The sequence below is a fragment of the Giraffa tippelskirchi genome, chromosome 9 (assembly GCF_054371585.1).
Source record: "Giraffa tippelskirchi isolate mGirTip1 chromosome 9, T2T-mGirTip1v1.2.pri, whole genome shotgun sequence".
Lineage (NCBI taxonomy): Eukaryota > Metazoa > Chordata > Mammalia > Artiodactyla > Giraffidae > Giraffa > Giraffa tippelskirchi.
The window spans coordinates 56,298,960-56,313,155 of record NC_137283.1 but is presented as its reverse complement, the minus strand read 5'-3'; the positions used below and the strand labels follow the sequence as shown (position 1 = coordinate 56,313,155).

At 59.5% G+C, this 14,196-nt stretch overlaps 1 protein-coding gene and 1 long non-coding RNA gene across 4 annotated transcripts in view; one reads left to right on the top strand and one right to left on the bottom strand.

Annotated features, from left to right (window-relative positions):
* Window positions 1-9,726, top strand: part of FBLN2 (fibulin 2) — a 66,514-nt gene extending 56,788 nt beyond the window's left edge. For both annotated transcript variants that reach the window (XM_081526480.1, XM_081526478.1), the window contains 8 exons: window positions 1,613-1,750; window positions 2,215-2,358; window positions 2,468-2,596; window positions 2,926-3,051; window positions 4,842-4,958; window positions 5,629-5,757; window positions 6,555-6,678; window positions 8,891-9,726. In XM_081526480.1, coding sequence (XP_081382606.1) covers window positions 1,613-1,750; window positions 2,215-2,358; window positions 2,468-2,596; window positions 2,926-3,051; window positions 4,842-4,958; window positions 5,629-5,757; window positions 6,555-6,678; window positions 8,891-9,248 — 1,265 coding nt within the window. In that variant the 3' untranslated portion in view covers window positions 9,249-9,726. The remainder of the gene's footprint in view (window positions 1-1,612; window positions 1,751-2,214; window positions 2,359-2,467; window positions 2,597-2,925; window positions 3,052-4,841; window positions 4,959-5,628; window positions 5,758-6,554; window positions 6,679-8,890) is intronic.
* Window positions 3,816-8,886, bottom strand: LOC145520300 (uncharacterized). Of its 2 annotated transcripts, XR_014064395.1 has the most exons (9): window positions 8,677-8,886; window positions 7,700-7,856; window positions 6,557-7,235; window positions 5,379-6,135; window positions 4,999-5,152; window positions 4,688-4,835; window positions 4,267-4,370; window positions 3,964-4,039; window positions 3,816-3,893 (listed from the first exon to the last, which is right to left on the bottom strand). It is a non-coding gene; the product is annotated as an uncharacterized LOC145520300 (long non-coding RNA). The 2 variants fall into 2 exon arrangements; XR_014064394.1 differs by lacking the exons at window positions 3,816-3,893; window positions 3,964-4,039; window positions 4,267-4,370; ... (1 more) ...; window positions 4,999-5,152; window positions 5,379-6,135 and having other exon boundaries at window positions 6,949-7,235; window positions 7,700-7,917.
* Window positions 9,727-14,196: the final 4,470 nt, after the last annotated feature.

The following is a 14,196-nucleotide window of genomic DNA, read 5'->3' as shown; positions in this document are numbered from 1 at the left end:
AGCGCGTCTGGGTCATGTTACTCTCCTCTCCATGCCTCAGTTCTCACAGAAGGGTCATTTCTGTCCTTTTTAACCAGAGGATTCTAATCTCAGAAGAGAGAGAAGTTCCGCTGAGCCATTTCAACAGCTGCTTCCCCAGCTTCGTTTGTGGGCCCGGCCGTGTTCAGGGTGGTGGGAGCTGTGGGGGCGTGTTTCTGTGTCTGGTCTCTTGACGAGGGGGGCGGGGCCTCACAGGCACAGAGGGATGGCAGGGCAAAGGCTGGGTTTTGCTTTACGTGGGGGGTCCAAAGAGGCCCGCCCCCTGTGGGGGTGATGTCTAGGCCCCTACTGTAGGGGACCTACAGAATGCAGAGCCCCTGGGAAGGGTGCCAGGAACACAGGTGCCAGCCCTTAGGGGAGAGGGGAGGAGGGCGCCTTGGTGCAAGGAGCAGAAGAGAAGTCTTGGCTGGGGGCACACTGCCAGTGGAAGGAGGGTGCCGTGTTGGCAGGCCCAGGTAGGCAAGGACTTGGGAGTCTATTTCACACATGATGGTTGGCACTTTATTTTTAACTAAAAACGTCCAGAAGGATGTCACCCAGGAGGTGAGACCCAGAGCAGTGCTCCATTGTTGCAAGCCCAGAAAATTCCGTGGGAAGCAACTCTGAGGTTGGGCGTGAGCTCAGGAAAGCGGCTGAACACACTCTGTGCCAGGCCCTGAGCTGGGCTCAGAGCAGGGGTGGAATGAGCTGAGAGGAGTGGAGTCCAGACCCCTTGTTGCACACCTGTGCACACCCGCGCATGCCCAGGGCACACACAGACCAATGGTGAGCCCCCTTTAGAGAACCCTGACCCCTGGGGAGTGGTCCTGCCTCCCTGGACGCCCTGGCACCCCTGGCCCTCTCCTCTCAGGGCCTTCTTAGACCAGAGTGGCCTTCTTAGACCAGAGTGGCTGGGCAGAGGCTTCATCCTCAGGCTTCCGGGGATCCTTGGAGGGGGTCCTCGAACCCAGCATGGGACCCCTAGAGACTGGGCTGCTGTGGAAACCACAGGGAGTGGATGGATGGACAACAGACAGACAGACGCACGAGGTGGGCCTGGCCGTCAGGAGGCCGATGGAGTCTTGGCCGTGCCACGAGCCCTGCCTGTCGCCTTGCTGCTCCATCCTTGGCTTCCTCATCTGGGGAAACAGCCCGACGTGCCTGCTGCTGGCGGGGGGGCGGGGCACAGGCTGGTGCTTTGTAAACTGTGGGTGCTGGGCAGCGGCGGGGGGGTGGACCGTGACCTGCTGGGGCCGCATGGCAGGTGGGGACAGTGGAGACACACAGGTCTGGTGGCTCCATCCTTGGAAGCTCCAAGCCCGGCGGCCCAGGAGCAGCGCTGAACTGTGCCCGTGTCTCAGTTTCCCCTGTGTGGTAGGGGGCTTGTCTTGGCCCTGGCCCTGGGTTCCCGTGAGCACGGAGTAAAGATGTTCGTCTCGCAGTGCCCGGCAGTGAGAGGGGTTACGTCGTCACTGCTGCATGGGCCACGGCAGTCCCCTGCGATGCGGGAGACCTTTGTAATGTCAAGGTCGTGGCGGGGATGTGCGGGCGGGTGCCTGCCAGCCCCTGACGCGTGGCCCGGTCTCTGTGGCAGACGTGGACGAGTGTGAGCTGGGCACGCACAACTGCCAGGCGGGCGCCGTGTGCCACAACACCAAGGGCTCCTTTTACTGCCAGGCTCGGCAGCGCTGCCTGGAGGGCTTCCTGCAGGACCCCGAGGGCAACTGCGTGGGTGAGCGGGGCCTGCCCGGTTGTGTTTGCCGGCCCCAGGGCGGGGGTGGGGGGTGGTCTTCGGGAGGGGTGGTTGGGGGGATGGGCTCTGAGGGCTTTAGGGATCTGGGAGGCCTGGGTGGCTGCCTTTCCCTCCCCCAGCCTCCGTGTCCCCTGTGAATGTCACTGCCTGGGCGCCGGAGGCCTTTGCAGATCGGAAGGCTCCTATAACCCTGAGCTGTCTGCCCATGGCTGAGTTGCTTCTCCCCTGGCCTCAGTTTCCCCCATCTGTGGGACTGGGCTGGATGAAGGTGTATCACATCTGTTTTGACCTGGTCAACAGCTCCCGGGTTCTGGGAGGGAAAGTCCTGGGTCCTGGGACACAGGCACTGGGGGGAGGTCTGACCTTCTGGCCCCGACCTGGGCTGGTCTGGGGCTCCAGGAGGGGCTGCACCCGGCTCCCCGTCACCCGCACCCCGTCTGCAGACATCAACGAGTGCACATCTCTGTCCGAGCCGTGTCGGCCTGGCTTCAGCTGCATCAACACGGTGGGCTCCTACACGTGCCAGCGGAACCCAGTGATCTGTGGACGTGGCTACCATGCCAGCCAGGACGGGACCAAGTGTGTGGGTGAGGCCCGCCCCCCCCAGCCTCCACCCTCTTGGGGGCCCTGGGTGTGGCGGCTCCTGCAGTGGGGAGAGCTCGGGCCTCAGCGTGCCCCGCTGGCCTCCCCCTGCAGACGTGAATGAGTGTGAGACGGGTGTGCACCGCTGTGGCGAGGGCCAGGTGTGCCACAACCTCCCCGGCTCCTACCGCTGCGACTGCAAGCCTGGCTTCCAGCGGGACGCCTTCGGCCGCGCCTGCATCGGTAGGTGGGGCTGGTGGTCGGGATGCCCCCCGGTGCCCACCTGCCCCAGACCCCAGCCAGCCTTGCTCTGACCGCCCACCCAGCCCTCTCTGGGCGTCTGCCCAGCTGAGGCTCCCCTCACGGATCCTGTCGCCCTCGTTTCTTGCCCTTTGGCTGTGTCTGTCCGTGAGTCCCTCTGTCTCCTTCCAGCACCCCCGCTGCCTTCCTGCTGTTTCCTCCTCCCCATCACTCCTTTGGGTTCCTGGGTCCCTCCCCTGCCCTGGGTGGTGGTGGGGGCCGACGTCCGGGCCCTCTGCCCTCCTGAGCTCCCCCGCACCTGCCGCCCGCAGACGTGAACGAATGCTGGACGTCGCCTGCGCGTCTCTGCCAGCACACCTGTGAGAACACGCTGGGCTCCTACCGCTGCTCCTGCGCCTCCGGCTTCCTGCTGGCAGCCGACGGCAAGCACTGTGAAGGTACGGCGGCCCCCAGCCTCAGCTGCCCACTGCTTCCTGCAGGAACCCCTGTCTCAGAGCCGGGGGCTGGCTGGCTGTGCTGCCCGCATACCCAAGGGTGGGAGTTTCCCTGCACACAGGGCTGGCAGCCCAGCTTCTGCCCCTTGGTAGGCTCCGGTGTCGGTCACCACTGCGGTGCCCTGGGATCTGGGCAGGGAGTGAGACAGGAGACAGGCCCGCGGCCGCAGAGCACCCAAGGGATGCCACCCGGCGGTGTGCTGCCCAGGGTGACCAGTCACGGTTTCCCAGATCCCAGAAACCCAGATATTTATCATGCATAAGTCCTGCTGGATTTTACATGTTGCTGGTGGGTGTACACTTAACACGCTGTGGGGTGCCCCGGGGCTGACGGAGGGGACCTGTGAGGAGCTGTCCCCACTTGTGTTCGCGTGTGGTTGGACCAGGTCTGCTGACTGGGGTGGGGGAGGCAGAGGTCCCAGGCTGCTCAGCGCAGGGAGGAGGGGTCGAGTGGGTGAGGGGTTGTAGGGTCTCCAGCACCCCCTAGCTGGCGCCGGCTCTCCCAGCACCTCCTCCCCGGTGTTCTCCTTCCTTCCCTCCTGGGGAGGTGAGTTTGCTGATATCCCCAGGAAGGCCAGGCCCCTCTCTCTGATTGCCTGGCCTGGCTAAAGAGCCGGCCTCCCTGGGACAAGTCCAGCCCAGGGGCAGCAGAGCGTCGCCAGGCCTGGCTCCGTCGCACGGCACTTGTATGGGCTCCCAAAACAGACCCTGTCGCTGCCGTTCAGTCACTGGTGTTACTGTCACCTTTGAGCCCCTCCTCTGCCTGGCTGGGTGGGCCATGAGAGCTGTGGGGGGCAGACCATCGAGTCCACCCTCGTGGTGGTCCGTTCTGCCTTCACCCACCCCCATCCCTACCTCAGCCCACTGTTCTCCAGCCGCAGCCAGACCGCACAGTAGAGACTCGGGGATGGAACCAGCGTGGCCTCAGAGCCTGGTAGAGGAGATCGGGCACTTATGCATTCACTCATGCCGTCCGTCATTCCGTGTGAAAGCGGTGAATGCGGAGAGGCCGTGAGGATCACGGGTCAGGCGATGGCCTCAAGGCCATGTGCGATGTCACCCCCCCACCCCGACCGCGGCTCATCCTGCTCTGACCCCAGCGCCCCCCTGCTTGTGCACAGGGCCACCCCCAGCCCAGGGCCTCTGCTCTGTCCGTACACCTCATCAGCTCCACGGCGTGGAGGTGTTTGTCCATCTTGTTCGTGGCCGTGTCTCCAAGCTCGGCACAGACCCGGCGCTTGTCAGAGCTCTGCAGGTCTCGGCTGGGTGAATGAGAGACATGTCCCTTCCTGCAAGGAGCTTGGGGTCCAGCCAGTGCTCCCCTCACTGTCCTTCACTCACTCCCTCCCTGTCCCCCCCTGCCTCTCTCCCAGCCCCATGAAGGGGATCAAGGACAAGTCCCTGTTAGCACCTAGGTGACACCTCTCAGAGCCACCTGTCCAAGCTGCTGTGGACCCTCAATAGGGTAGTGTCTGGTTCCCCGCTGGGGGATCTATGCCCCGCTGTGGCTGCCTCCTCCAGGCAGCAGGCCAGGACTCCACCATTCCCGCCCCTGCCTTGGTGCATGTCCCTGGCTGACCTCTTGCCTTTTTCTGGACCTCGGGTTCCCCATCAGCCCCAGGGGGAGGCTGGAACTGATGGTCTCTCCAGAGAACGCTCCGCGTGAGTGAGACCTCGGTCCTGTCTCTGGTCCGGGCGGGCTCCTCCGTGACTTCTGGCTGGTCTGTCTGCAGACGTGAATGAGTGTGAGGCCCAGCGCTGCAGCCAGGAGTGCGCCAACATCTACGGCTCCTACCAGTGCTACTGCCGGCAGGGCTACCAGCTAGCAGAGGATGGGCACACCTGCTCAGGTACCTCTCCTCCTCCGCCCAGGGCCCCTCCTGAAGGCACCTCCCCCGTGAGCCAGGCTCGAGAGTCCCCACCGGGGTGGGGGGACACCGCGGGCACGCAGAGGCCTCAGCGTCAGAGCGGCGGTCCCATCCCAGCCGTGCGGTTTCCTGGCACCTGGCCAAGTGCTTCCCAAGTCTGACTTCAGGCACCTTCCCTGCAAAGCAGAGGTGGTGGTTGTGACCTCAGTGGGGTGAAGGGTTAAGTTACAGAGTTGACCTTGAACCATGCAGGGTTCAGGGCCTCCCCTCCCCTGGAGTCACATATAACTTTACAGCTCGCCCTCTCTATCCGCGGTTCCACATGGATGACTGGCCCAAGGGTGGATCGCACAGTAATTACTGAAATAGGTCCCTGTGTAAGTAGATCCACGCAGTCCAAACCTGCATCGTTCAGGGGTCACTGTGCCTCGTCCAGGCCACGTCGGGTACCCGGTGGGCCCTCCGCCGGCCGCAGCAAGCCCGGAGCAGCCCCGGGGGGCAGTCCCCGGCATGTGGGTCCGGTGTGGCCACAGGCAGCTCTGTCCTCTCTCAGCCCCCTTGTCCTCATCTGTGAGAAGGGCCCCCAGGCTCCCCGGCCAGGGCAGGGACGGGGTGACCGGGGGTTCCTGAGGGCTGACCCTCTCTCTGGCAGACATTGACGAGTGTGCCCAGGGTGCCGGCATCCTCTGCACCTTCCGCTGCATCAACGTGCCGGGGAGCTACCAGTGTGCATGCCCGGAGCGCGGCTACACCATGACGGCCAACGGCAGGTCCTGCAAGGGTGAGCGTGGGGTCCGCCCCAGCGGGGCCTCGGGAAGCCCCCGAGCAGGTGCAGGAAGCATTTCACAGTTTCCCATGCATCCAGAGCCATGACACCGAGCGCGTGAGCACGGAACGGCCGATGCCGCTGGTGGCTATGTTCACCGAGGCCCACGCCTGGGATGAGGAACGTGGCAGTCTTTCTGCTGCTTGACCCAGCTTAGAGTCTTGGAGGCTTGGACTCTGCTTCGGGCCCTGCCCTGCGAGCAGGGCGGGGATCTTGAAGGCGGGAGACCTACCCAGGGAGGAGCCGGCAGAAGAGGACTCCAGGGCTGGCCGGGGCTTCCAGGCTGCAGAGTTCTTCTTCTTCTTACTATTTCATTTATAACCAGTCTGGATTCTGTAAAAGACGAGGATCTCACCTGCCGTAAACAGCCAGGCAGGAATAATGACTTCACATGCCTAGAGCATGGTTTCACTCTGGAGTCCGAGGCCGTGTCTGCCTGATGGCGGAACCCAGAGGGGCATCTCTAAGCTCAGACGCTGCAGTGCCTTTGGCTCTTGAAGGCGCTTCAGGCTGGACACCTGTGTCCTTTCGGACTGTCTCCCCCTGAGCCCTCCTCCCTGGTGCCAACCCCACAAAGGCTCTGGGCCCTTGACTGCTGTCCAGAGTGGATGAGATGGGGGCGTGAGCTGTGTGCCCACAGGACCAGCTGCTCCAAGACCCAGGCCCCCAGGGCGGGCCAGGGGGGCTCGGACGAGGGTCTCCAGACCCGGGCCCCCGTAAACCCACCCATTGCCCTCCTCTGTTCCCCACAGACCTGGACGAGTGCGCGCTGGGCACCCACAACTGCTCCGAGGCTGAGACCTGCCATAACATCCAGGGTGGCTTCCGCTGCCTGCGCTTCGACTGTCCTCCGAACTACGTCCGAGTCTCTGAAACGTGAGTTCCCCACCCCCACCCCCCGCCCCCTGATCCAGCCTTGGGCCTGGGGACCCTGCACCAGTCCCGCACTGTCCAGGGCAGAGGCCAGGTGACCAGTGCGCCTGCCTTCACCACCTCCTGGTCTTCACAGGCCCCTCTGTCTGGCGTGTGGTCTGACTGACCATAAATGGTGCAAAAAAAAAAGCACCTTGCAGGAAGTTTGGAGCAGAGAGAATGAAAGAAAGAAGACTCGCACATACACATAAAAACAACCTCCAGCTCTCTCTCTCTCAAACACATACACACGTTTATATTCTGCTGTGTGATGAGTTTTTCCCAACACGTAGCCTCTTAACAAGTACGACAAGTAGTTATCATCCTCCATGGTGTTTGGAGGGTCATGAGCGAGGGGCAGCTGAGCTGGGTGGTTCTGCTCCGGGCCTTGTGAGGCCATGTCCACTGGAGGCTTGCCGGGGCTTCAGGATTCCGCTGCCCACTCGTGGCTCTGGGTGGGAGGCCCTGGCGCCTCACTACCTCGGCCTCTCCTTGGGGCTGGAGCTCCCCAGCCCGGGTCACTGAGAAGGCAAGTGATGGTCCTTTGTGACCCAACCTACTCTTAAAACCGATATATCATCACTTCCGCCACTGGCCACACAGTCCAGCACTGTGGATGGGTGGGGAGGTGTCACCTGGGAGGTGACCCACACGGTGTGACTGCGGGAGGGGGACATGGGGGCCGTCTCAAAGGCTGGTGACCACATTCCCTCGTGACGCTTCTTGGCATTTTGCTGTATTTCCTGTCTTCTTACTAAAGAAGACAGGGCTTCCCTGGTGGCTCAGATGGTAAAGAATCTGCCTGCAATGCAGGAGACCCGGGTTCGATCCCTGGGTCGGGAAGATCCCCTGGAGAAGGAAAGGGCAACCCACTCCGGCATTCTTGCCTGGAGAATCCCATGGTCGGAGGAGCCTGATAGGTTACAATCCATGGGGTCACAAAGAGTTGGACAGGACTAAGCGACTTCACTTTCACTTTTCTTACTAAAAACACGTTTCCATAAAGTGCTTGCCGGAGTGTCCACCATCTCTCCTCTGCGCGGAGCTGCTGCACGGACGTGCTTGGTTGTTCCGAGCTTGCTTTCTCTGCTCTGCCGGCCTCTTTTGCGTCTGCACGCACAGCCTGCCTCCGGCGGCCCTTCCTGGCACATACGCGCCCGTGGTTTACTCCTCGGCTGCCCTGCTGACTCTGTGCCACGCTCACTAATACACAGGGCCGGGGTGGGTCAGTGTGGAGGTGTGGTGGGGTGTTGTTGAGATGAGTGTGTCTGGGGGGCTGGTGCCCTCCCTTCTCTGGGTCTCAGCGGCTCCGCCTGCAACACAGGTGATGGTAGTGCCAACCCCGGGGAGCGTGGGAGCGTGTGATGAGCGGGAACACATCTCGAGTTTACACAGGGTGTGATGTGGCCTGCTTCTGCGTGCTGGGGTTCCCCCCCCCGTTCAGGAACTCTGCCCAGAGCATCCTCTAGACCCACGGAGCCCTGGGGCCCCTGTTGGAAGCAATGAGCTTCAAGATGGGGGGTTAGGTTAGTGATGGAAGAGACGGGGTCTCATTGCGCCAAGAAGAGACTAGATTATTGCTGAGCTTAGAAATCGAGTCGTGGGCCCCATGGGGTTGGGTCGTCACCCTGTAGTGTGGTCGGGTTCCCCGGCTTCCTCTGGAGCAGGTGTGACTCAGAGCTCTCTGATACTTGGGAGAGGGACAAGGGCAGGCCATCCCAAGTCAGTGGAGGAAACGACTCAGAAGGAGAGTCAATTATGAGAGAAAAGGGAATCTGAAAAACGATTAGAGTAATAGAAACACCGTAGCCAGGGAATCCATGCAAATAGTGTAGGAAGGAAAAAACTAGAGGTAGGAAGAGAAGAATGAAGGCAGACAGGGAGGAGCAGGAGACCAGGGAGAGCTGCTACCAGTCGCTGTCGGCACTCACTGTGCTGCGCGCCGCCTGCTTTATAACGCACCTCTTTCCGCCAATGACACCGCGCGGCTATTAACCCATCCTGCAGACGGGAAAGCTGAGGTCCGAGGTGGGTCAGGTGACCCAGCTTAGGCTGCTGGGGGCTGCCGAGGGCGGAGCTGTGGGTGGAGGCTCGGGGCGGGGGGCGTCGGGTAGGAGCTGCGAGCAGGAGCCCTACCCCCGCCCAACCGCTGACGCCCCCGCCGTGCGCCCTGCAGGAAATGCGAGCGCGCGCTGTGCCACGACTTCCTGGAGTGCCAGAACGCGCCCGCGCGCATCACGCACTACCGGCTCAACTTCCAGACCGGGCTGCTGGTGCCCGCTCACATCTTCCGCATCAGCCCGGTGCCCGCCTTCGCCGGCGACACCATCGCGCTGACCATCACCAAGGGCAACGAGGAGGGCTACTTCGGCACGCGCCGCCTCAACGCCTACACGGGCGTGGTCTTCCTGCAGCGCACGGTGCGCGAGCCGCGCGACTTCGCACTCGACGTGGAGATGAAGCTCTGGCGCCAGGGCTCCGTCACCACCTTCCTGGCCAAGATGCACATCTTCTTCACCGCCTTTGCCCTGTGAGGCACCGCCCGCCGTGGACAGCGCGCGGAGCCCGGGTTCCCCCGCTGGTCTGGCGCCCCGGCCGCGCGCCCACCGGCCGCGTGGGGGACCAGCGCTCTGGCCGGTTTCCTCCGACCCCGTATATTAATTTTGCTGACGTCGTTCCTTGCGTTCTGGCCTCTCCTGGGCCCCGGATGGAGCTTTGAGGGCAGTTCCAGGTCTTGGCTGTTACCCCGTGGAAGGGGTTGGAGGATCGGAGGCTGGACATGGCGACCAAGACTGGAAACAGCGACCACGTTGGAGCTCTGGATTCAGCTGGGTGACCTGTCCCCAACGATGATATTCTGATTCATGTTACACTGTGATTAGCTCTTTACTTCTTTTTTTTAAGATCATTTTTGTGTTTTTGTTTAATTATAAAAGTAGCACATGTATATTGCAAATATGTATATTCAAATAGTTCCAAAGTGTTATAAAGTAAAAAAGTGAAAAAAGAAAACCTGCTTCCTTTTGTGAAGTGTTTGGGATAATGCTCCTGAGTGTCCGCTGTCCCCAGCCTGGCCCTCGGCCCTTGCCTGTCGTCGTTGGAAGGGTGGCAGTGGGAACACGCTCACTTCTGACTCGCCTTCTCCTCCTGCCCCGTTTCCCGCTACCCCCCTCTCCTTCTCCAAATGTGGATCTCACCTGGCTTGTCCCCTTGGTCATCACCCAGGAACTGGACGTCTGTGTATAGTGTTGGGACTTCCCAGGTGGCGCTAGTGGTAAAGAACCCGCCTGCCTATGCAGGGGATGTAAGAGATGTGGGTTTGATCCCTGGTTCAGGAAGATCCCCTGGAGGAGGGCGTGGCAGCCCACTCCAGTGTTTATGCCTGGAGAATGCCCTAGACAGAGGAGCCTGGCCGACTACAGTCCATGGGGTTGCACAGAGTCGGACATGACTTCGCATACACGCACACGTGGGCAGCATTAACTGTTTCACCTCTTAACCTACCACTTTTCGCACCTTAAAATCAACATGTGTGGGACGATTGAGCAGAGAAATAAGCTAATGATCAGGCAAGTCCAGTTTCTCTCTCGTGCCAACCATTTTCCACTGGGGTCTGCCGTCCTTCAGAAGCTGTAGCTCAGTGTCCGCGCGTAGCTGACCATTGGCATTGGCATTACAGCCTCACCAGCGGTCCCAGGGCTACGTGGACATGTGGCGTAGGTGGGAGTCCCCTGCAGAATGAAGCTGAGGCTGGGGTCCAAGCTGCCATTAGCGATGCATCCACTGTATCGTCTCTCGTGTGACTGTGTCCGCCCGGGTCCCCAGCCTCCGTTCCACCTGCAGGCTCCAGAGGCAGGCTTGAGCGTGGCTCCCTGTTTTCAGACGTCTGATGTGATGGAGCTGTTTCTCCAAGCCCCCTGAGATAGTCGTGCGGTGCTAGACAAACCTAATACTGCGTTTCCCTCGTTGCCTAACCATTCTTCCTTTCCCCTTGGGTGCCCATATGGCTGTCCTATAGTAGATGGCATTCCTTTGCAGACAAAGGTTTGTCTGGTCAATGCTATGGTTTTTCCAGTAGTCATGTATGGATGTGAGAATTGAACCGTAAAGAAAGCTGAGCACCAAAGAATTTATGCTTTTGAACTGTGGTGTTGGAGAAGACTCTTGAGAGTCCCTTGGACTGCAAGGAGATCCAACCAGTCCATCCTAAAGGAAATCAACCCTGAATATTTGTTGGAAGGACTGATGCTGAAGCTGAAGCTCCAATCCTTTGGCCACCTGATGTGAAGAACTGCCTCACTGGAAAAGACTGTGATGCTGGGAAAGATTGAAGGTGGGAGGAGGAGGGGACAACAGAGGATGAGATGGTGGGATGGCATCACCAACTCGATGGACATGAGTTTGAGTGAACTCTGAGAGATGGTGTAGGACAGGGAGCCTGGTGTGCTGCAGTCCATGGGGTCGCAAAGAGTCGGACAGGACTGAGGACTGAAGAGCATTGTAGACCAGGTGTTCATTGCCCTCCGCCTGAGTGTACGGGAGGCCATTGGCCACCACCTGTGAGTCAGTGAAAAAAACCCAACATGGGGCCAACAGAGAGGGCTCAAGGTCTCCAGCCAGTAATTGTCTCCGATGGAAAGCTTCTGGCCCCAAATCCAAGTTTGGCACATGGCACAGTTTGAGGAAGCGGTCCCCCACGACTGCCCTTGTGTGTCAGTCAGAGTAGTCTAGAGAAGCAGAATCTATAGTATATATGTGTGCATGTGTGTGTATAGATAAAGAATTGCTTGCACAGTTACGGAAGCCAGCAAGTCCCACGACCTGCCGCCTGCACGCTAGCGGCCCAGGAAAGCTGGTGGGGTGGTGTGTGAGTCTGAAGGCCTGAGGACCGGGCACACAAGGGGCAGAAGGTCAGTGTCTCAGCTCAGACAGTCCGGCAGGAAACGCTGACTTCTCCCTTCCTCTGCTGTGGTGTTCTACTCAGACCCTCAACAGACTGCACAAAGCCCATCCACAGTGAGGAGGGCAAGCGACTTTCCTGCACCTTCCTGTTCAAATGATGATTCTTCCAGAAACACCCTCCCATGTACACTCAGGAAAAAGATATTTAACCAGATATCCAGTCAAGTTGGTGCATAAAGTCAGCCATCACGTCCTCAGACACCAGCTACGATATCCAAGGACCACGCTCACTTCAGATCAGCTGCCAGCTCAATCTGTGTTCCCTTCCGGTTCAGTAATTGGCTAGAATGACCCACAGAACTCAGAAAACTGCTATACTTTTACAGCTTTGTTACAGCAAAAGGATGTGGCCGATGGCTCACTGGCTAAAACATCTGCCTGCAGTGCAGGAGACTCAAGAGACGTGAGTTCGATCCCTGGGTCGGTAAGATCCCCTGGAGAAGGAAATGGCAACCCACTCCGGTATGCTTGCCTGAAAAATCCCATAGACAGAGGAGCCTGGCAGGCTACAGTCTAGAGGGTCACAGAGTTGCACACGGAGTGACCAAGCGTGCACACATGCGTGCTGGTAGAATCCACAGAACAGATTACAGCGAAAGGACACAAGCAAAAATCAGCTGAGGAAGGAGACACACAGGGCAGCGTTCAGGGGCGTCTACACACAGTTTCTGGTCATGCCCTCCCCGTGGAGTCCTAGGTGCATAACAACCTCCTCCCAGCCCCGATGTGGGAGCGTCGCCCAGCGGGGAAGCCCTCCCCCAGGCCTTGAGTGTCCAGTGTCCAGTGCCGTCGGCCTGTGCAGGCGGTGTGTCTGAGTGCCCCACGTAGGTGCCCCAGGCTTGCTTCGTCTCAGTCACTCAGCTCCCCCCACACTGAGCCCCTCCCAGCGAGCCAAGGGCCCACGTGCTCTGTGGCATGACTGACACCATCTTTAGAAAAGCTTTGCAGCAACGTGTAAACATTGAGAGTTTTCACCCAAACTTGTAGGTTTTCAGCTTTTCTGGAAACCCCAGGCTTCCTCCTCCCTGTAATTTCCCAAGGTAAAGCTGTTCTTTTAAAATGTTGATTTGGTAGCCCCCGTGGCCCCTTATGACCTCATTCAGTTCAGTTCAGTCGCTCAGTCATGTCCAACTCTGCAACCCCATGGACTGCAGCACGCCAGGCTTCCCTGTCCATCACCAACTCGCGGAGTTTACCCAAACTCATGTCCATCGAGTTGGTGATGCCATCCAACCATCTCATCCTCTGTTGTCCCCTTCTCCTCCCACCTTCGATCTTTCCTAGCATCAAGGTCTTTTCAAAAGAGTCAGTTCTTTGCATCAGGTGGCCAAAGTATTGGAGTTTCAGCTTCAGCATCAGTCCTTCCAATGAACACTCAGGACTGATTTCCTTTAGGATGGACTGGTTGGGTCTCCTTGCAGTCCAACGGACTCTCAAGAGTCTTTTCCAACACCACCGTTCAAAAGCATCAATTCTTCAGCGTTCAGCTTTCTTTATACTCCAACTCTCACATCCATACATGACTACTGGAAAGACCATAGCTTTGACTAGATGGACCTTTGTTGGCAAAGTAATGTCTCTGCTTTTTAATATGCTGTCTAGGTTGGTCATAGCTTTTCCTCTAAGGAGCAAGCATCTTTCTTGGCTGCAGTCACCATCTGCACTGATTTTGGAGCCCAAGAAAATAGTCTGTCACTGTTTGCATTGTTTCTCCATCTGTTTGCCATGAAGTGATGGCTCCTCATCTAACCTCATATAACCTCGTGGCTCCTGCAGAACAGGCCACAGCAAAGCCGTGACAGCCTGCTTGGAGGTGGCGAGCGCCCCGTCACAGGAGGTGTGCAGGTTGGGCCCAGAAGGTCTGCTGGGCATGGAATGGGGCCCTCGAGTTTCCAGGATTTTGTAAGGCAAGTGTTCTCCCTTCCCGCTGCTCTGCAAGCCGGTGGGATGGAGGCGGCTCCTTCCAGCAGGCCAGACATCCCAGGCACGTGAGCAGGGCACTGGTGCCCCCTCGTGGTTGCAGCCCAGCCCGGCAGCTCTGCCCACAACCTGTGGAGGGAGATGGATTTGGACAGGTGGGGTGGGGGAAGGTGTTTCTGGGGGTAGGGTGGGCCATGCTGGCTCATGGGGACACATGAGAGGCCCTGACCACGGCCCCATGTGGCTGGAGGGGAGTGTGTAGTGCTGGTGGAGGCTGGAGCTCTCAGGAAGGTCAGATGGGGAGGCACCGGATGTGGAGGGAGGGGTAGTCCTCGAGGGATGTGGGCCTGGGTGGCTCCAGGCAAAGTGATCACCCGTCGCTTCACAGCAGTTGTGTCCCTGGGCCCAACGCTGAGGTCTCCCGGGGTCTGCTCCTCTACTGTATCTCTGGGATCAAGAATTCCCACCCACAGGAACCTTCCTGGCAGATGGATTTGCTGCCCTGCCCTGCCCTGCCATGGATGGGACCACCGTTGACAGCCAGGTGCTTTAATGGTGGAGCTGGGGGCAAAGGGCGCCCCCCAGAGAACCGACATTCCC